The sequence below is a fragment of the Bidens hawaiensis genome, unplaced genomic scaffold (genome assembly GCF_021521415.1).
Source record: "Bidens hawaiensis isolate Kalapana, Puna unplaced genomic scaffold, B.hawaiensis_p1.1 tig00004242_1, whole genome shotgun sequence".
Lineage (NCBI taxonomy): Eukaryota > Viridiplantae > Streptophyta > Magnoliopsida > Asterales > Asteraceae > Bidens > Bidens hawaiensis.
In genome coordinates, this window is record NW_027491253.1 from 386,339 (window position 1) to 409,796 (window position 23,458).

At 36.6% G+C, this 23,458-nt stretch overlaps 1 protein-coding gene across 1 annotated transcript; it reads left to right on the forward strand.

Annotated features, from left to right (window-relative positions):
- The first annotated feature begins 9,718 nt into the window (after positions 1-9,718).
- Positions 9,719-15,846, forward strand: LOC143625900 (uncharacterized). The gene is made up of 11 exons (XM_077096117.1): positions 9,719-9,788; positions 10,579-11,771; positions 13,147-13,328; positions 13,401-13,461; positions 13,950-14,048; positions 14,142-14,242; positions 14,858-14,971; positions 15,085-15,152; positions 15,230-15,340; positions 15,422-15,641; positions 15,714-15,846. Exons 2-11 carry the CDS (start codon positions 10,586-10,588, stop codon positions 15,822-15,824), a joined length of 2,253 nt encoding a protein of 750 aa, XP_076952232.1. The 5' UTR covers positions 9,719-9,788; positions 10,579-10,585; the 3' UTR covers positions 15,825-15,846.
- The last annotated feature ends 7,612 nt before the right edge of the window (positions 15,847-23,458 follow it).

Below are 23,458 nucleotides of genomic sequence, written 5' to 3' on the forward strand. Positions count from 1 at the left end.
CTTAACGGATTTTATGCTTCTGTACTTTTTGATACTGGCGCCGATCGAAGTTTTATTTCTCGCGCGTTTGAGCAGAAGCTCGCGCGACCGCGCAACGATTTAAAAGAAGATTTTTCAGTTGAATTGGCTAACGGTGAAACTGTTTTAATTAACTCTGTGATTAAAGATTGCACGCTTAACCTTAACGAAAACGATTTTCTAATCGATCTCATCCCCATGCCTCTTGGAAGCTTTGATGTTATTATTGGTATGGACTGGCTTTCAAAGAATCGCGCCGAAGTTATTTGCGCCAAGAAGTTGATTCGCATTCCTCGAGAAAATGGTGATCTTCATATTTACGGCGAGAAACCCCCCCGCGGTCTTAAGCTTATGTCTTGCGCCGAAGCCCAAAGGCTCATGCGGAAAAGGTGTATTGCATTTTTAGCCCATGTGGTCAAACCTGCTGAAGAAAAGAAGAAGCTTCGTGATATCCCTGTTGTGCGTGATTTCCCTGAAGTTTTTCCTGATGATCTTCCTGGTATCCCTCCCGCTCGTGAAGTCGAGTTCCGTATTGATCTTGTCCCTGGTGCTTCCCCCGTAGCTAAATCTCCTTACCGTCTTGCACCCGCTGAGATGCAAGAATTGGCAAGCCAACTTCAAGAGTTGACTGCTAAAGGATTCATTCGCCCTAGCTCTTCGCCCTGGGGTGCTCCGGTGTTGTTCGTTAAAAAGAAAGATGGATCGTTTCGCATGTGTATTGATTACCGCGAGTTGAACAAACTCACCATTAAAAACCGGTATCCCTTACCACGTATTGACGACCTCTTTGATCAACTCCAAGGTGCCTCTTGTTTTTCCAAGATCGATCTCCGCTCTGGCTATCACCAGTTGCGCATCCGCGATGAAGATGTTCCGAAGACTGCTTTTCGAACTCGTTATGGCCATTTTGAATTCTTGGTCATGTCCTTCGGTTTGACCAACGCACCCGCCGTTTTCATGGATCTAATGAATCGGGTGTGTAGGCCTTTCTTGGATAAATTCGTGATTGTGTTTATCGATGATGTTCTGGTGTATTCTAAGACCAAGGCCGAGCATGAGCAACATCTTCGGTTGGTGTTGCAAAAGCTTAGAGCTGAGCAACTCTATGCTAAGCTTTCCAAGTGTGAATTCTGGTCTGATGAAGTACAGTTTCTTGGTCATGTTGTCAACAAGATGGGTATTCATGTCGACCCATCCAAAATTGAAGCAATCAAGAACTGGATTACGCCATCCTCTCCTTCTGAGATCCGTTCCTTTCTGGGCTTAGCTGGTTATTACCGGCGTTTCATTTCGAACTTCTCAAAGATCGCTTTGCCTTTAACAGCTCTAACGCACAAAGGTAAACCGTATATTTGGGGCTCGAAGCAAGAAGAAGCCTTTCTAACGCTCAAGCATCTGTTGTGTGAAGCTCTTGTTCTTGCGCTACCTGAGGGTAATGATGATTTTGTCGTGTACTGCGATGCCTCCAACCAAGGTCTCGGTTGTGTTCTTATGCAACGAGGCAAGGTTATCGCTTACGCATCAAGGCAACTTAAGGTTCATGAAAAGAATTATACAACTCACGATCTCGAACTTGGTGCAGTTGTTTTTGCCTTGAAGATCTGGAGACACTACCTTTATGGTACTAAGTGTATCCTTTACACTGACCATAAAAGCCTTCAGCATATCTTTGATCAAAAGGAACTCAACATGAGGCAACGCCGATGGAACGAACTCATCAGCGATTACGATTGTGAGATCCGGTATCATCCTGGTAAGGCTAATGTGGTAGCCGATGCGCTCAGCCGAAAACCCTGCCAGCTTAACTGTATTTTGCCGCGCACGCAGCTTCACTTCGCGCCGATCCAAAGCAACCTTGAATCACGCATTCGTGACGCGCAGCGCGCATCCATCAGTAATGGTAGCCTTCGCGCCGAGTTAGCGTGTGGCGCGGAAGCGCACTTTGTTCCTAATCTGAGTGGAATTCTCTGCTATCTTAATCGCATCTGGATTCCCTTTGATGAGAATCTTCGCTCTGTCATCCTGTGTGAAGCACACAAATCTCGGTATTCTATTCATCCCGGCGCTGATAAGATGTACAAGGATTTGCGCATAACTTATTGGTGGCCCGGTATGAAGAAGGATATCGCTGTGTTCATAGCTAAATGCCTGACTTGCTCTAAGGTGAAAGCTGAACACCAACGCCCATCTGGTTTGCTCGAACAACCAGAAATTCCTACGTGGAAATGGGAATGTATAGCGATGGACTTCATTACCAAGTTACCTTTGACAGCAAGCAAACATGATAGCATTTGGGTAATAGTGGATCGTTTGACTAAGTCTGCTCACTTTCTGCCCATTCGTGAAAACTACCGTGTTGAGCAACTCGCGCAGCTTTATGTCAAGGAAATTGTCTGCCGCCATGGTACTCCTTTGAGCATCATATCCGATCGCGATGGCCGTTTTATATCTCGCTTTTGGAAATCTCTCCAATCTGCGCTAGGAACTCGCTTGGACATGAGTACGGCATATCATCCTCAGACTGACGGTCAGTCTGAGCGAACTATTCAAACTCTTGAGGATATGCTCCGATCTTGTGTTCTTGATTTTGGAGGTAATTGGGATTCACACCTGCCTTTGATCGAGTTCTCTTATAACAACAGCTATCATTCCAGTATCGGTATGGCCCCATTTGAAGCACTTTACGGTCGTAAGTGCCGCTCCCCGATTTGTTGGAGCGAAGTGGGTGAAACTCAAATCACAGGACCCGAACTTGTTCAAGAGACAACCGATAAAATCGCCAAGATCCGTGATCATCTGCTGACTGCCAGAAGCCGACAGAAGAGTTACGCAGATCGTAGGCGGAAGCCTCTCGAATTTCAAGTTGGTGATCTTGTTCTCCTCAAAGTGTCGCCTTGGAAAGGTGTTGTCCGCTTTGGGAAGAAAGGTAAGCTTGCTCCTCGTTATGTTGGTCCATTTAAGATTCTCGCGCGTGTAGGAAAAGTTGCCTACAGACTTGACCTGCCGCCCGCGCTCAGCAATGTGCATCCAACGTTCCATGTATCCAATCTTAAGAAATGTTTAGCTGACGAGAACCTTCACATTCCACTTGATGAAGTTCAAGTTGATGAAACTATGCATTTCGTTGAGAAACCTGTTGAGATTATGGATCGCGAGGTAAAGCAAACCAAGCGCAGTCGTATCCCTATCGTGAAAGTTCGCTGGGAGTCCAAGCGCGGAGCCGAGTTTACATGGGAAAGGGAAGATCAAATGAAGACCAAGTACCCGCACCTGTTCTCTGCGCAACCTACTTCGAGATAAATTTCGGGACGAAATTTCTTAAAGTAGGGGAGACTGTGACATCTGCCCCGATCCGACCCGACCCAGGTACCCGTTTCTCTGACCCAATCTCTTTCTTTTATGATGTAATATTTATACTTATATTTTACTTTTAATAATAATATATATTTTCCTTCCCGCCTCTTTCTCTCTCTTTCTTTCCGCCGTCCCGTCCCTCTCCTTCTCCCTTTCCGCCTTCTTTTCCCTCTTGTCGCCGTCCCGCCCTTACGCCTTGTTTCCCTCTTTTTCTTCTAACTCTTTGCTTGTCCTTTGTTCCTTCCCGCCTAAGGTTGTCTGCGCAGCTCCACGCGCCAGACCCCTTACAAGGAATCCTGCGTGAAGACCACCTGTTTCAGCGATACGCGAGACGAACTCTTCTCGCAGCGCGCTAAGAATTGTAAATCTTCTCGCAGCGCGCTAAGAACGGTAGTTCTTCCCGCGACGCGCTAAGGATTTATATTTCTTCTCGCAGCGCGCTAAGAATCGTAGTTCATCCCTCGACGTGCGAAGAATTATAGTTCTTCCCGCGGCGCGCTAGGAATTTTAGTTCCTCCCGCAGCGCGCTAAGAAATGTAGTTCTTCCCGCGACGCGTTAAGGTTGGTTCCGTCTGCCTTCGCGCTCGCGCTCTCTTGACCTTCTGTGTCTGCCTTCGCGCTCGAGCCTTCTCGCGCTGAACCCTTTGAGTTTTCTTCTGTTTAATCTAGCCGTTTGCTTTTGTGTTGTCTTATCTTTTGAGCTGTTAACCTAATCTGATTTATGTCTGAAAAGTTACTTTCGGCGCAGCATGCGCACCAACCCCATTGGTTGGCAGATAAAGTGACTAACATAATCTTTTGAGATCTGCTTTTGCCATGCTTGACCAGTACCTTTTTCTGACCCGCCCATGCCTTTTTACTGTTAACCTGTCAGCTTTTTCTCTTTTTCCCTGCTGCCATATCTTTTGATATCTTTTGCTTTTGGAATCTTTTGCTTTTTGAGATCTTTTTCCCCTTTTCTAGGGATTATGTCTCCTAGGGTTTCTCTATAAATAATAGTATTATTTTTCCTAACACTACGCACACAAAACACTTAATCTCTCCTGTTTTCCTTGCTCTCTCTGCCGCCTCCCTCTCTGCCTCCGTCTTCCTCCCTGTTCTGTCCTGCTTTTCCGGTAATATATATATTATATATAATAATTTACTTATGCAAACTTATAATCAAGACTTAAAACAGATCATTAAAACAATAATCTTTAATTATAGGTTAACTTGTGCTAGTTTAAAGTTGGTTCTTGCTTTATCTTACACCGCATCGTTTATCAAGTGAGTAATCTCGTACCTAATCCCTTTTTGCTTTTAATGTTTTGGGATGTTCATGTGTTCGTACAAACTTAGAGTCTTAAACTTGTTTATGAACTTTAGTCGCGCAGTATCCCATGTGTTGAGGACGTTTACTTGGCTGTTTATTTGTATGTGTGTATCATTAACCGCTTTGTTCGGCCTATTCCGCAGTTTTCATGGATCCATTAGATGAACACGGGAGACCTATCGTTTACGGTTTTCTTTGTTTACACTTGCACAGATGTTTTCTCGTTTTTGTGCTCAATTGGGAGCACGGATTGAACTATGAACTATGAGCTATGATCTATTTAGGCTTGATCACAATCTGATTGCACCCTTGTTAAACACCAGACATACACGTGTTGCGCGCAGATTTATTGTTACCTATGTATTGTATTAAACTTGATTTCTCACCAACACGCAAGTGTTTGACGTTTATTTTAACACATGTTCAGGTTTGCAGTAGCTGTTTTGGAGCTTGTGGACACATAGGAAGTTTTCTTTATTTTGGACCTAGATTAAAATGTATCAAGACAAGTTTTTGCTGTTCGAATATTATGATTTATAATATATTGATTTATGATGATTTATGTTATCTTATGTATACCTTGCGCGTGCGCGAATGAATGTATTTATTAAATATTGACACCCAATAGTGTCACGAGAAATGAAACAATATGTGGCGCCCCGATGTATAATCCGCCTTTGGTCGGGGTGTTACACGACATAGTAAGTTAGGATGGCAAATCCCTCTAGCTTTTGTCGGACATACACTCGGCTGGTGATGGCGTAGTTAAGGACTGCGGGCCTTATACGTAAAGTAGATGATAGATGTAAACGTAGATAGGGACGGTGGGCCTTATACGTGTTACAGATAATAGACGACAACGTAGTTAAGGACTGCGGACCTTATACGTATTATAGATAGGCATCAGCATAGGAAAGGACTGTGGACCTTATACGTGCTGTATTTGTATTGTGGTAGCATAGGGGAGGACTGCGGACCTCGTACGTGCTGTGGTTTAGGTTGCAACATAGGGAAGGACTGTGGACCTTGTACGTGTTGTGGATGTAGGATGGCATAGGAAAGGACTGTGGAGCTTATACGTGCTGTATTTGTATTGTGGTAGCATAGGGGAGGACTGCGGACCTCGTACGTGCTATGGTTTAGGTTGCAACATAGGGAAGGACTGTGGACCTTGTACGTGTTGTGGATGTAGGATGGTATAGGGAAGGACTGCGGACATTGCACGTACCATAAATGGTGAACATAGGTAAGGACTGCGGACCTTTTACGTGTTCACGACCTTGAGTACAGGTATAGACGGCGGACTATGAACGTACTCTCGGTAGACTAAGGTTAGTGATTGTAGATATGCATGTATGTATGGTAGTAAGTATGTATGTAGAACAGAAGGGTAACTAGTTAAGTATGGATATGTATCTTCGGATATGTATGTATGTGTATGTATTGTATGGCGTCCGATTAACTAGAACTCACTCAGCGTAGCTGACTTTTAGTATGCACGCAGGTGAGTAGAATGAGACAGCTAGCTTGAGCGGGCACATGGTAGGCGAATAGGAGACTGGCATCTGAAGACTCAAGATGTTTTAATGTAATTGACGTTTATTTTGAAAGACAAGAATGTTTAATTAAGGCAAGTTTTGGATTGCTGTAACGTTTCATGAAAGTTTTTATATTCCGCGAAAGTTTTAATGAACTCTGATTTGTAAGAACTGTGTTTATGAGTAAATCCGACGCTAAAGTAGGGCTACCGGGTTCGGGGCCTTACATTTCTTAATTATAAATAATATCTTTTTTTAAATAAAATAGGATATTAATTTTTAGTATATCCCTATTTTATAGGATTTTCATATCAAATATTTTATGAGATTAATTTTTGATATAATGAGATGTTATAACCCGTTTAAAAGCCATCTGAGTTTGATGAGACCTTACCCATGAATTTGGGTCAGATGCGTGAGAAGCCTTCATTTACAAATAAAGCAATCTGATGGATTGAGAGAATGGTCGTTTTACATTTTTTGTTTTTTAATATTTATTTTTTGGATTTTAATTTTCTTTATTGTAAGAAAGTTAATAATATACTTAGGGTTTGATGATGAAAGGGTTTCATAAATAAATGATATATTATAACACGTTTAAAAGCTATCTGGATTTGGTGACCCATGACCCGCTTATGTTTTTTTACTATAAAATTATTTATTAATTATAAATAATATCTTTTTCTTTTTAATTTGATATTAAATTTTAGTATATCCCTATTTTATAGGATTTTCATATCAAATCATTGGTAAGATTAATTTTTAATTTAGTGAGATGTTGTAACCCGTTTAAGAGCTATCTGGTTTTGGTAAGACCCATACCCATGAATTTGGGTTAAATCAATGAAAAGCCTCTATTTAAAAATCAAAAATCTGGTGGCTTCCATAAAAGGGGGGAGCGATCACATCGCGACACGTAGGATTTTAGGGGTTTTGTTTATATATATTATTGATAGATATAATTTTTTTTTTAAATTTGGAGGCCTTAACTAGTATGGGCCTAAAGCCCTATTTTCGTTTCACTGACCCACCGTTCGGCCCTGAGTTTCAATAAAATCGAGTGATCATTCATTTTTTATTCATGATCTCATATTTAAGCTTGTGTACGTTTAAAGTTTTTGTTCTGAGTGTTTAAAGTTTTGTTCATAGTGTTTAAAGTTTTTGTTCTTAGTGTTTAAAGTTTTGTTCTAAGTGTCTTAGATTTTTGTCCTGAACATTTAAAGTGTGTAATTCATTTTGGTCAGAAATTTGTTCCGAGTGTCTTAATTTTTTATCCTGAACATATAAAGTGTGTTCGCTTTGGTCGTAAATTTGTTTTGAATGCCTTAGATTTTTGTAATAAACATTTAAAGTAAGTAATTTATTTTGTTTGAAAATTTGTTCTTTGAGGTAATATGTTCATCGCATTGAATTTAGGGTTTCGTGTTCATATTTTTTCAATGTTGTTTTATTACATATTTTAGCATTTTACCTTACAAACAATGATTTTGATGGATTGAGAATGCTTCATTTTCAATGAATTTGATGAGTTTTTGTTTAAACAGGTAGGGTGGTTTTCGTTTTCGTTTTTGATGTGCTTAGGTTTCAACTTAAACATCGAATATCAGGTCTAGGTCAACATGCAAGTGTTGCAAATGGAAACTCAATTGCATCATGAATTTATCGCGTTTAATAAGTTTTCTAATAAACCTAACGGTTTAAAGGTTAGGTGAACATGCATGAATGTTCTATTTGCATTAGATAATGATAGTATGGTTGAAAAGGGTTGGGTTCACAATAAACACATTTTGCCCAAATATACATATTCATGTTGGAGCTTGTTTAAGACTTAAGAGTGCTACTGAATTTCAATAACTCATTTGTTGTTTTACAAGCGATGTTGAAGGCATGAAGACGGCTTGATTATTCAAAGATACAGATGGTATGGATGTTAACCGTCATCATTACTCATTAGGCCCTTGTTCATTTTCTTGATAGGTTAATATGCGTTGCTCGTTTTGGTATGTTGGTTTTTTATACGAATAACATGGTTGATTTAGCCATTTTGTAATAACGAGACTGGCATCATGTCCCCTTCAAAAACTGAAGATTCACTTAACTCATTCCAACCATCCAATGCTCATCATCTATGAGAAGACTCTTTATAAGACACCACCTTCTGACCATCAAGTAACATATAGTATATTCGTATAATGAGCATATATACCAAATATGCATATGTATGCATACACAGGTATTTAGATAGATGGAGAAAACTTGGAAAGAAGATGCCCTTTTCAGACGGTTAACTAGTTAAGGCTTCTTATGTAGAAGAGCGTGTGGGGCTGGATTGGGCCAATGGGTTGGACCTTATTCCGGCCTAGACCCAAACTAGACATTAGTAATCACTAATCACTCGCTCACCACATGGTATGCTGCCAGTCTGCCACAAGTACTTATGAAATGAACACCCAAATAAAGAGGTGCACAAAAAACCAGATTGGAAAGAACCTGGATCGAACCCAATTTTAAACCTGGTTTGGTTAAACATGAACCAAACTGTAGGGTTGAAAATGGTTTGTACCCCTAAACTTTGAAGCTGGTTTGAGCATGCTCAAAACCCGGTTTCAGAAATTTTTGGTAAGAACAAGCTCAAACTCATTTTGGTGGGTGTGCTAACGCTAATTTGTTTGGACTCATTTGAAAAACGAGTGCTACTTTATGTGCATCACCCCGACTTGCACACCAACCCACCTGTCATTTTTGTCTTTTATATATGGTTCTATACAATGTTATATGAGTGTTTATAATATGATACAACCGTGCAACCTTTTAATAAAAAGTAATTTGATGTGGAGTGTTTAAAGGCAAGCATAAGAGGTTTTTTCTAGTTAATCTTTGTAAACACATTTACAAAAGCGTAGCATTTGAGAAAAAGGAAAAAAAAAACATTTTTATTAAATTGACTAATTAAAAAGTTATAGCTTAGAAAAAACACTAAAACGAAAAAGGTTATAGTTTAAAAAAAGCTATTAGTTTTTGAAAAATATATAGATTTTGAAAGAAATAAACTTATTAAGAAAGTTTATAATTTTCGAAAAAAAAGTCAACTAAATATGTTTATTATAACTTAATAAACAAGGATATAGTCAAGTGGCAACTAACGGTATGGTTTTCTGAGGGAACGCCCAAACTAAACTCTGAAGACAGCGTGGTTCCGGTTAAAACAACATAGTGTGGTTAGAATAAGGCATCAGGACTCTTCAAATTTAAAAAGTACGGTAACATAATACAAGAAAGTTCTCGTTCTAAACAAATAAAAAAGACAGACATGTAGGTCATGAAAGTAACACGTATGTATAAAAATAGAAAAAAGGACCTATATTATAACTCTTGAAGCTTAACACCAACTTTTATATACTATTGCAAAGTAGATGGACTAATAATATAAAATCACTCAAACCTTTTACATAAACTCACAACAATATATTATTATTATTATCATTCATATTCATTCGGCTTCGACTTCACAACCTTTATTATCGATCCAAATTACGTCATTCATCTCCAGATTCAATTTCTCCCCTGTAAGTTTTCCTACATTCAATCTGTTTCCATGTTATTTATCCAACCGCCTGCAATAATTTGAAACCCTAACCCCCAAATTGCATCACCGTTTTATACGATTTTCCAGGGCTTGATAATTTGGCTAATTATTGTGTATTTGCTACCGCCATGTGATCGTCTACACCTGATAAGATTGGATCATTGTGTCTGGTAGTTGATTTGATTTTGTGTTTGTAATTATGGACCTATTGTGTTTTGATGGTAGTAGGTGTTAGGGATTTGTATAATTGTTGTGGATGTATGTTAAAATTTGGTAATTGGATACTCGATTGTTTGAAGTTTTCGTGGTGGAAGTCAGTGTTGGAATCAGAGTCTATAGGTGTTAGGGTTTTTATAGAAGTGTTTTATTTGCATATAGTGTAAAAAACTCATGTGTTAATAGTAGCAAATGTTGGAATTGAAGTTTTTTTATAAACAGTGTGAAAATTCATGTTTTTATCTAAAAATCATGTTTTTCTCAAAAATGTCACATTTTGATCCAAGCTGACAACAATCCAGGGTTCCAATTCACGTTTTCTTAAAATAAGCACGCTTTTTATGCAGTAAGTTCTGGCAAATCTCCTTTTTAAGGGAGAGATATACACAAACGGGGAATACATTATATCATCTAGGATATGATGTCGGTTTTGGAAATATTTGCTTCCTTAGCTCATAATTGTAGGCTTGTAGCTTCATTTGGTTTGTGATTGATTGTATGATTTGTTCATTTTTTCTATCATTAACTCATCTTTTTATTGGTTCATTTTGCAGGATCAATATGAGTGGTACACCTAATAAGCGTGTACACGAGGAAACTGCAGGTCATTCTTCCATTTCAAGATATTCCCACCCTCCGGATGATTCTGGATCATACTCTGGAATTGGTGGCTCAAACTCCAAACTACCAAATCCATCAGGTCCAAGTGATTACCACACATCCTTTGATATCGGGCAGGATTCGCGTATGCCTAAAGTCCCCCGAACTGAACCGGATACTAGAAGACCATTACTTCCAACGTCAATGTCCCGAAGGCTACCGTCAGCTTTAAACGATTCTCAAACCGATCATGCTGTTGAAGAAAGGGATAATAGCATCAGAGATATGAAAGTTGAAACCCGTGATGTGAATGCAGAATCAAAAGATTTGTATCAAGGTGCTAAAGTTGAGAAAGATGTTAGGTATACAACCCGAGTTGATGATCATAAAGACACAAAGTATGATAGAAACGTTTATTCTGGCTATAGAAGTGAAGTGAAGACAGATAATGTAATCAAGGAATCAAAAGAGCATCACAGAGCATGGAAGTATCCTGATACAACTAGTGGAAACCTGGATTCGTGGCATGGGTCCCGTAGTAATGTTCATGAAGGTTTGAATGCAGAAGTTAAGGATTATAATACTGAGGTTCACGAGACGGTTTCTGAGAACAAGGTTGACTTGAAAGGCGATGACTTTGTCAAAGATCGGGATAGGAAGCGAAAAGACGTGAAACATCGGGAATGGGGAGATGATAATAATAATAAAGATAGAACCGAAGGTATGAAAGATCCAACAAAGGAAGAAAGAAAAGATGTACAAGTAAAAGACAAAGATAAAGCGAAAGATAATGTTAAGAGGGATTCTTGGATTGTAAATGAGAAAGAGGGTCCACAACATGAGAAGGATGATGTTGACGTGTCATCATCAAGAGGTGTGGATCTTGGAAAACAGAAGAGTATGGATAACTGGAAGGATCTAGATAAGGAATCTAAAGAAAGGGGGGTTGAGAAAGATGCTGATGTAGAAGGGGGCGCTGATGCGGAAGGGGGTGCTGATGTGGAAGGGAGTGCTGACAGGGAGAGAGAAGGTTTCAGTTACGGTGTTCAGCAGAGGAAACGGATGCTTCGACCTCGAGGCAGTCCGCAGGTTGCAAACCGTGATCCTCGGTTTAGATCTCGGCCTCAAGACAACGACGGGTATGCTCGTTTATATAACCTGGTTGATTAATTCTTTTTTAAGTAGCACAATAATTGATTTGATATATGTTTTTTGCAGGTCTACAGGTATGTTTTGCACTGATTGGTAGTAGCTTCAAGTTATCCATGCCTCCATGGTGCACGTATATCTTTTTTATTTTTAATTTAATTTGTGCTTCATGATATTATGTTTGCCCCACTTTTCATCATGGTTTTGGTTTATTTTACTCTTTATATCTCTGGTAAAATAGTCATGAAAGTATTCCTTATATAAAAAAGATTGCAAAAAGTAACCTGAATTAAGGCAATGCAGGAAGTTTTATGTAAACTTATATCTTTGGTAAATTTGTAGGTTATGTTTCTACTTTAGTGTATTCAAACGAACTTTCTATGAAGAATATTGTAAAAAGTAACCTAAATTTAGACGATGAACAAAGTTCTGATTAAATATTATGTTTTGTAAATATGTAGGCTATGTTTCTACGTTGCGTATTCATTTTATATCTTGTTTTAGGTGGTAAAAATTAATAATTGTAGAAAAGAGTACTTAAACTAGTTTGCATTTTATGAGTATAGGGTGTCTCCCTTATGTGAGGCTAGCACATTCGCTTGGTTCATTTTAGACGTGCAACAACAATGATTGATTTTAGTTTAGCGATTTTTAAGGCTTTTAAGTTTTAAGAGAAGAGGTTGACCACAATAGAAATTAATATTAGGCATTTGGTGTAGCGTTCGTTGGTACACTGTAGGATAACACTTGACAAAATGATAATATTTGCTAGCCAGAAATAAGATGATCGGCAAGTATATAAAGTATAAACTAATGGCTGGTGATTGTCTCATTGATTTCTAAGGTAGGTTTTTGCCTTATTTCTAGCTAGCAAAGTTATTTCTTTTTGTTGGGTGTTATGTTACCGAGTACCAACGAATGTTACACTCATTGTTTCGCATTAACTTCTATATCTTTTCTCTTATAAGATTTGAAAATCCGTAAAACAAAATCAATCATTATCGTTACATGTCTAATAACTTGAATGATATGACTCCCCTTAAAGGATATTGACTTGAAAATAAATTGAGGAATAACTCATTGATTGAAAATAAATCTCTAGTTAGGCGCTCTTTGGTAATCTTTGAACCACCACATTATTTGAAATTAAAGTGGAAATTTTTTAGCAATATTAAGTGGTTTGATATCTATGCATCTCCCTTATATGTTATTTCTTGTTTATATTAGACAATTATTTATTATTATTTATTCCAAAAGTGGATACTGCCTTTTCAGTACTAATCCAGAAAACGACATAAATATTTAAAACCTAGTTTTTATTTGCCTTATTTTGCAACTCATTTATCGCTTTTGATTTGGCACACTAAACACAGGGAAAAGTGAAGTGTCAACCATTATATACCGAGTTGGTGAATGCGTTCAAGAATTATTAAATCTATGGAATGAATATAAATCATCATCCAACGTATCCGATAAAACATCTGAAACCTCCAAAGGTTATCCCACCCTTGAAATTCGCATACCCGCCGAACACGTTACCGCTACAAATCGACAAGTCAGATATTTCATTACACTTATTCAATCATAAACTTTTATCCTGATGTTTTGTTGTATGCTGACTTGACAGGTTAAAGGTGGGCAGTTATGGGGCACAGATGTATACACTCATGACTCTGATCTTGTTGCAGGTATGTCTTTTTTGTATGTATAGTTTTGTGTTTGTGCTTTTAGGCTAGTAATTGAACCGAACAAATGATCGAACAAGAGAAATTAAATGAATGGGGTTTTTCTTGTTCACATTCATTCGCTAAGAAAATTACTTGTTTTTGTCTGTTCGTTTATGTTTGTTTATTAACAGTATGAACGAACGGTTCACGAACATAAACAAACATAACTGAGCATATATGAACAAACATAAGTTAGCAAACCAATTAAAGGTCAACGTAAACAACGTGTTGGGCCTAAAAAGTTATAAAAACTAGACTGTTGTAATGGGCCTAAAAAAGTTAAACACATATCAACAAACGTTAACGAACGAACTTAAACAAACACAAATGAACGTATATGAACTTAAAATATTCTGATTTTGTTGCATGTCTCTTTTGTATGTGTAGTCTTGTATTTGTCGGTTTTATGATACCTGCCACTTATGGCATTTTTTGTTTTCGTTATCTAGTTTTAATGCACACGGGCTACTGCCGCCCAACTGCATCACCGCCGCCACCTGCTATTCAGGAGTTGAGGGCCACTGTCAGAGTCCTCCCACCACAAGACTGTATGTTTATATGCATCCGACATTTTTTATGTTTTGTTAGTTAGAAAATCTTAAATTCTATGAACTTAAGTTATATTATTGGTAAATATTTAGGTTATGTTTCTACTTTGAGGAATAATGTTCGTTCTCGTGCATGGGGAGCGGCTATCGATTACGGTTGCAGTTTTCGTGTAGAGCGATGCCACATTGCCAGGGTGAATTTTTTTAATAAAATGTTACTTATTTTTAGGCTTATAAATGAACCTAAAGAACATGAATGGGGCATGTTCATGTTTGTTTGTTTTTACTTTACCGAACAAATGATTAAAGACGTACAGTTAACGAACGTGACTTTCTTGTTCGTGTTTGCTTGTTAAGAAAATGAGCATGTTCCTTTCCGTGTTCGCTTATTTTCGTTCATTAAGAGTATAAATGAATGGTTCACAAGCGTGAAGACGAACATTACTAAAGTAGATGGCTGAACACCAATGAACATGTTCGTGTTTGCTTATGAATGAACGCGACATGTGTTCATGTTCGTTCGTTTATTAACTAAACCAACTTCTCGTCGAACGGTTCATTGAACACGCGGCTCGTTTACATGCCTACTTTTTTTGAACAGCAAAATTCAACCTTTACCTTGCACTTGCAGAATTTGAACCCACAGCCTCACATTTGTAAGAAGGGACACCATACCACTAGACCAATAGGGATTAGGGCTTATTTTATACATTTTTTTTGGTAGCTTTCGTGGACACTACGGGTTGAGCGGTTGAATCGTTGAACCCGAACACAACCCATATGTTTCATTTATCTTATTTCATTTTCAGAAAGCTGGTGGGACAATTGATCTTGAGGCGTGTCTTACCCACACATCAACTGTGGAGCCCACTCTCGCTCCTGTGGTTGTAGAACGCACAATGACCACTAGAGCTGCAGCTTCGGTATCGTATCTTTCATTACTTTATTTGACTTGTTTATATACCTTAATCATATGCTTATAAAAAAGGATACTAATTGCATTAATATTTAATATTATTATAATTTTCCTTCATAGAATGCACTTCGTCAACAAAGATTCGTGCGTGAAGTTACTTTACAGTACAACCTTTGCAACGAACCTTGGTATGCCTTTTTCTTTCTTTCATTTATTTTTCGTTTACATATTTTATTTATTTATTTATCTTTTTGTGTGTTTGAAGGATTAAATATAGTATAAGTGCGATAGCAGACAAAGGTTTGAAGAAGCCTCTATTTACCTCTGCTAGGTTAAAAAAGGGTGAAGTTTTGTACTTAGAAAGCCCTTCACAAAGGTACCATGTTTGTAACATGTTTTTTTGTAACGTCTTATTAAACCGAATCAATAACATGCTTTGTTGTGTGTGTGTGTTAAGGTTTGAGCTTTGTTTTAATGGAGAGAAGATGGTGAAAGCAGGAAATGAAATGGATACAGATGGTGCCGACAGTGACAACACCACCATTAATAATAATAACATTAATAATGGTAATAATAATAATATGATGGATGTATTCAGATGGTCTGTGTGTAAGAAGCCGCTTCCTCAAACGGTTATGCGGTCCATTGGTATCCCATTGCCACCTGAACATCTAAAGGTGATTAATCTATCTTGGTCAAAGTTGTCAAATGTTTTGTAAGAATGATAAACTAATGGAGTGTTTGGACAGGTGTTGGAGGATAATCTTGATTGGGAGGATATTCAGTGGTCACAAACTGGTGTTTGGATATCCGGAAAGGAGTATCCGCTTTCTAGGGTCCATTTTCTATCCCCTGTTTAGAATAATTGTTATACTTTTCCTTAACTTTATGTTTACAAATTAGACTTTATATTATGGAAGATTTTATGTTGTGAAAGACTTGTTTGTTGTTGGATGGATCTGTAATTTATAATTATCACTTTTTATGGGTATGTTGCGAGATATATCTATTTATTTTATGTTCTCGCATCGTTAAGAAAATGCTTTACAAAAGATATTTTGAAAGTTTTTTATTTATGTGTTGAAACTTGACTTTTGTAAATAGCTAACTTTGTTAGGTGTACCTTATTTTCACCTATGCACTTAATTTTATATATACCTTATTTTCACCTATGAAATTTGGAAAACAAAGCCTTCTCTGTAAAAGCTTACAGGTTACAACTATTTGTTTCAACTGTAAATGGTCAGACATAGTGATGATCAACAAAACCGGTTCCTGGAACTGAACCGGTGGACCCGAACCGGACCCGAACCGGTTCCTACCCGTTTTTTGTAGGAACCGGACCCTATCTGATTCAACCCGATGATCCGTGACCGGTTCTTGCATTTCTGAGTGGGGGCGGGTAGGAACCGGAACCGAACCGGAACCGGTTCTGGAACCGAACCATCCGGAACCGGTTCCTAACCGGTTCTAGCCGTTGGATCGAATATAGCCGTTGGAAATCGTTTTTTTGGCCGTTTTTTGACCGTTAGGGTCAAAAATAGCCGTTTTTTGGCTCCCCCAAGCACCCCACTACTAGTATAAATAGGTATTTGGTGTCATGGGTTCATCACAACACTCAAAACGCAAACCCGAACGCAAAAAAATACAAAAAAACGCTATTACAACGTTTTGAGTTCTCTAATCTCTTGTTTTCTCTTCTTCTATATTCATATTTGTTGTTATGGCTACCTCACAATCATCGGTTGGTCAAGGTTCCAACGCCGAACCAAGTTTCGTTCGTATTGTACCTCATAATCGTAATCAAGAGATTTGGTGCAATTGGGATTTGGTTGAATTGAGTGACCATTCATTGAAGGCTCGGTGCAAGTTTTGTGGGATTTATTTAAACCCACTTTCGAATTCAAATTTGAAGAAACACATCGAAAAACCGTATTGCAAGGCGTTGAAAAAGAACGTCGATTCGCAACAAACGCAAATGGATAGTGAAGGCGGAATATTTACATATCAAATTGATCGAGTTCAAGATCGTATGGCGAAGTTTGTGATTCAAGAAGCTTTGCCGTTTAGCCACTTCGACAACCCTCGCTTAACCGCCATGATTCGAGATACGCTTCAACCACAATACACTCACGTAAGTCGTCATACTCTTAAACGTTATTGTTTAAAATTGTGGAAGAAGGCCAAAGAGGTACTAATTGCATATTTTGAAAATATAAATACGGGAATAAACCTAACTAGTGATGTTTGGTCGGCTCCACATGGTCTACCCGAATCTTATCTTTGTGTCACCGCTCATTGGGTAGACCCGTCATCGTGGGAAATGATGAAACGCACCATTGCTTTCGAACTCTTTGAGTATCCACATACGGGAGATAATTTGTTTGAAATTTTAGATTATGTTATAAAAACTTATAAACTAGAAAATAAAATATTTTCAATGGCATTTGATAACGCGTCGAATAATACATCGGCGGTTGATAAATTAAAATTAAAATATACGCCGATTTGCAATGGTGTATTTTTTCACTCAAGGTGTGTTGCACATATCATTAATTTAATCGTGCAAGACGGACTTGCTTCGGATGAGGTTACATCGGTTATAAACGATTTTAGACTAATGATACATGAAGTTTTTAAGAAAAGTAAAAAAAGACAAATGGAATATAGAAAATTTTGTAAAGATACGGGAAGAAAAGCTTTGGGAGCTAATTGGGATGTACCTCATCGATGGAATTCCACTTGCATAATGTTTCAAAGTGCTTTGAAACAAAGAGAAACTTTACAAATGTTTCATTCTAGTCTTGCCGAGAATGATTTGGCAATCCCCTTTTCAAATGAGAAATGGGAAATTATCAATGACTTATCGACTTTTCTTGAAGTTTTTAAAACATCAACTACGAAACTATCGGGAACGTATTATCCGACAAGTCCCTTGGTTCTTTCGGAGTTATTTTTAATCGTTAACAATCTTAAAGAATTTGAAAATAAAAGTCCAATGTTTTCAAACATCATATTACCAATGAAGTTTAAATTAAAAAAATACTTTCTTGAATTGCCACCGGTTTTTACTTGCGCCGCCGCTTTAAACCCAATGTTAAATGTTACGGGGGTTGAATGTGTGATAGACGAAATTTTTTCAGCCTTAGATATGCATGAAGTTGACCAAAACTTTTCAACAGAGGCAAAAAATAATTTTAACTTAAATTTTAAATTTATGTATGACTTTTATTTAAATAAATATGGGTCAAACATACACATGCCTATGCCGGGGGGGTCTTCATCAAGTTCAAGTGCTACTAGAGTACGAGATCCCATGATTAGCCTTATGAACACCGTTCGCAACGTAACGGCTAAAAAACAAAGGGGTAACACCCCTTCAAGCGAACTAGGAAGGTATAGTGCAAATGATTACTCTACCGGTTTATCCGAAGAGGAATATGGCACTTTTGATGTTTTGGCTTGGTGGAAGGTAAAGGAAACCGAGTTTCCGATTCATGCCACCATGGCCCGTGATTTACTAACCGTCCAAGCTTCTACGGTAGCTTCGGAATCCGTTTTTTCTCTTAGTGGCAGGGTAATATCGGTGAGAAGAACAAGACTAAATTCGGAGTCGGTGGAGATGTGCATTTGCTTAAAGGATCACTTGGACTCAATCGATCGTATTCAACACGTAACCACTCTCGAAGATGAAAAACCACTTGATGTTCGAGTGCACGACGAACAAGAAGGCATTTCTACAAGTAATTCCGAGGAAGAAGTCGCCGCTCAATAATTACGACGAACAAGAAGGCTTTTCTAGAAATAATATGTCACAACTTTATATTTATAAGTTTAATGTTTTGTTAGTTTGTTTTTGAAGATTTTAAAACATGTAACCTTTTTTTTTTGAACTTCTTAAAGTAAATAAAATGAATTTTATGTTAATTGTTTTGTTTATTTTTCATGCTATACAAATACGAATCGTAGTTTAGAATCCAAATCGCAAACGAAAAACGAAAAAAAAAAAAAAACTAAATGCACTTGTATTGCAAATCCAATGAACAAGTTTACATTGTACAATGGTTACATATTTAACTGATGATGTTCCAACTGATGAAACTCTGCAACTGACGTGTCACTGATTCATATTTTGCATCAGTGACAACAAACTCTGCAACTGATGAATGTTCCCACTGATGAGTATTCCTCATCAGTGGCAATCTTCAGTAGTTGTCATCAGTGACAACCTTCAGTAGTTGTCTTCAGTGGCAACCTTCAGTAGTTGTCTTCAGTGGCAAACATCTTCAGTAGTTGTCTTTTCTTCATCAGTTAATTGTTTATTTTTATGTTAATTGTTTTTTTTATTTTTCATGTTATACAAATACGAATCGTAGTTTAGAATCCAAATCGCAAACGAAAAACGAAAAAAAAAATAAATTTTTTTACACTGTAACCGGTTGGAACCGGTTACGGTACAGGAACCGGTTTAGGAACCGGTAAGAACCGGTTAGATAGGTTAGGGGTCCGAGGGTGGGAGAACCGGTTCGATTCCCTAACCGGTTCGAGCCTGGAACCGGTTTAATTGAGGGTTTTGAATATAGGAACCGAACCGGTTCCTAGTCCCAAACCGTTCTGAACATGCCTAGTCAGACACACACTCATACCTCCTTCTAGGACAGTCCTCAACTATGTGAAACATCAATACACATTATGTAAAATTCATATTGATGGCATACCAAGGTTGTCTAAAATTCATATATTTTGTAACACTATGGGCAAGTATCCCTGGTAGACAAGTCTAGAACTCTAAAGTATGAAAAGCATGTGACCAATCATGTTCAAAAATATAAACTCAATTATAAATATTTTACAACAAATCTAATTAACATTGTTTAAAGAAACAAGTTCATAATATTAAAACAAACAAATTCGGCTGATCAAACCTTTGTGCTTATACTCCTCTATATTCGCCTTTGATTGAGAAGAGTTCTGAAAGAGAGAGCATGTATATGACTCCATTATAATCTGTATTAGTATAATAAAAAAAACTCTTAAATTATATTACATATTAGAAGTTATAAAACATTTTTTTGAGATTTATAAAATTTAATCAGCAAAAACATATTTATAGAAAACTATAAGAAACATAAATCATGAACTCCAATAAAAACATAAATAAGGGGATGAGGAATTTGGGTTGGTCGAGTATCTACCTATTTACTTATACTAATAAACAAAAATAATGATGATGATGATGTGTCATAACTACATTTAATCTTAACTTTAATTTTCCTTCTATTTTCTAATATCCAATCTCCTTAATCCATGCTATTCATGGATCTTGCATCTAATTTTACTATTAGATATAGAAAATTTGACCATAAGTTCTAAAAAAATATATAAACCATTGAATATCTATAATAAGTTTAAAATCAAACAGTGAATTATTAAATTAGTTAAATAATGATTTACGAACCATTATCGTATAATAATTAGTAACCTATGTTTATAATAGATATTTAGTTATGTGTGTACTTCAAATTTCGTTGAATAAATATAATATTTATAATCTTACAACTTGTAAAACACTATTTATTACATTCGTATTGATTATATAAAACATCTTTAATATGTTTAGGTACCAATAATTGATTTTATATTATCTTAAAACTTTATTTCAATCTTAAGAAAATGTAAAATTTAAATATGTAACATTTGAAGTGTGTGTGATTATATTAAAATTAATCTATAAATTCGAAAGAAAATCCCTAAATTACATATGATTAAATACCTAAATTTTGATCATTTGACAAATCTTGTGTAATACACGAGTTCTAAAGCTAGTGTATAATAATAATAAACTAAATTTGCACCATGCCCTTCTAAACGTATAAATACCAAGTAACTACTAGAAAAAGGTTAATAAGCGTGTTACGTTTTTTTAACAAGTTTTGTTATAGGTGCCATGTTTGAAAATTATACGATGTCACTTGATTTTCGAATACAAAATATATATTTAACTTTGTTCTAGCTGGTATCACATAGTATAGATAGTAACACCGTAGGTTCGTCCCATGGTGGATGATGATGAAGGATATGACTTAAAAGATTTGATAAAGGGTTGTTAGGTCATATAATTGCATTATGCATCAAATTTATAGTAATATGTACTTTTTTTTTTTGCATTTCTCTACTTAAAATTGATTATGTACTTAAATGAACGCTACAAAACCAATATCAAGTAAGGACACACATATTTTAAGCATTTATCTACTTAAAAGTCTCTCTCACTACATGCAATTATCTTCCATGCACTATGTACAAGTGTTTATGTGATTCTTACAGCTCACTACATATTACTTTTTACATTTTAGTATTTTACTACCTTTGACTTCTTGATACCTTTGATTTATGTTACCCTGGAACGAAACCAGAGCAAGTGAACACAAGAAGAAAAGTTTGGAAAGCTCAGAAGAGTTTTTGTATATTTAAAATATTTTGATATAATGTTTAATGTTACAAATTCCATGGATATTAACAAGGAAAGCTGATTTTCAATGAGTTAGGTAATTCATTGGTATGAATTACAAGTCACTCATTAACCAACCTAACACGTTTTAGCATAATAATTAATTTCATTTCATTTTTTTAATCAAATTTTGTGAACCAAAGGACATGAAGTGTACCGCTCTTGGTTAATGAAAGGGTCCTGCTAAGGACACCCCACACCCCACCAATACGTCCCGTATAGCTTTATACGGGGCGTATTGGTTGGTTTTTCTAGAAAAAACTACCGAATTTGTCTTATTATGTTTTTTTGTCTTATTATCAGAAGGGGCGTATAGCCCTATACGCCGCCTCTGATACATATTTTTTAATTTATTATTTGTTGTTATTATTATTGTTGTTATTATTATTATTATTGTTGTTATTATTATTATTATTACTGTTATAATTCCGATGGGGTGTTGTAACATCTCGGATTTTTCGCATTTTGTATTCATTTAAGTTTAAACCGATTCGGGATCGTAATTCGGATCTTTCGAACTATTTAAAACTTGTATTTATTGGAATTTAACTTGGTTTAACTTATTTTGTAATTTCATAGCTTTCAAAACCTTTAAAATTGTTTAAAAAGACTAAAAATCGTATTTTCCGGAACTACTGGCTAAAGTCAAAAATCTTTTACTAGTTAATTTCTCATGCTTCTGGTCGGAACCGACTTTCAGTCTAGAAGACTTCTACTATTAGTGAGTTTGACTTATCAACTTCTACTATTTTATGACGATGATGTAGACACTAATGATAAATAATTTATATATTTAATCAAACTGATATGACCTAGTAACCGTTAGTGATAGAATAGTGGTGAGCTAAACAACTTACATAAAGAAATTGTAACTGTGATTACCAAAAATACCCTTCATTAAAAATTAATATGTAACAAGAAATAAATTAAAGAAGGCATTTGTTTCTTTTTGTTTCCCTACTTTCCTTTTCTTTCTCGCCATCCCCAAAACAAAAACTCATGGTCTTAAATTGGTTACAATAAATTGTTGACAACACCCTTTATGGATCTGATCCAATTTTGGCAATAATTAAGAAGAAAAAAAGTGAAACAAAGGTTCGACTGACTTTTAGAAACTGTTGTTGATCTGGATGATTTCTTGGTTTTGGCACACTTTTCAACAAAAAAAATAGCAAACAAAGGGCTCGATACCGTTTAGAAACATTTGTCAATAAGTACGATTTTGGATGACACAACCAGAACTCGTATCTACCCACAGTTTTAACTTTTATCACTTCTTTAACACATAGTTCAACTTAGGGGTACGCGTAAATCATAAAATTAATCTAAAACCAAAAATGATCTAAACTCGAAAAAAACAATGGTTTAAAACCAAAAAAAGATGTCAATTTTTTTTTTGGGTACCCTCAGTGTTGTGAAAATCGCTAGTTGCTAGTCGGACGGTGAGATAGGGACTAGCAATTAATCGGGATTAATTAGATCAGACTTTAATGTATAATTTTCAGTTTTATATATATACGCACACATTTTATATGTATTTTTCAGTTTTATACATACACAAACACATTTTTGCCGGAAATTGACTTGAATCTCGCTGAAAACCGCTGATTTTGACTGGAAACCGCTAATTTTGGCCGGAATCTCGCCGGAAACCACCGATTTTGGCCGTAGCCTTAATAGAAAAACCGATTAAGTCCGATTAATCTTAAGTTTAGCCGAATTTGACCATTGACCAAAATTAATCAGTAAATTTAGAACTAATAATTAATCAGGTATTAACAGGTAAGATTTTTGCAACACTGGACCCTTGATTGTGGGTCAATATTAAACGTGAGTGTGTCTACGAGATGGTGCCACACTGCCACTCCATGAAAGTTCCTCATACCATCATCTTCAGGCATAAGAGACGACCCGTCAACGTTGACCATCGCAAACAAAGCTTCAATATTTGAATCTTTCTTTCGTCGCTAAATTATCATCTTC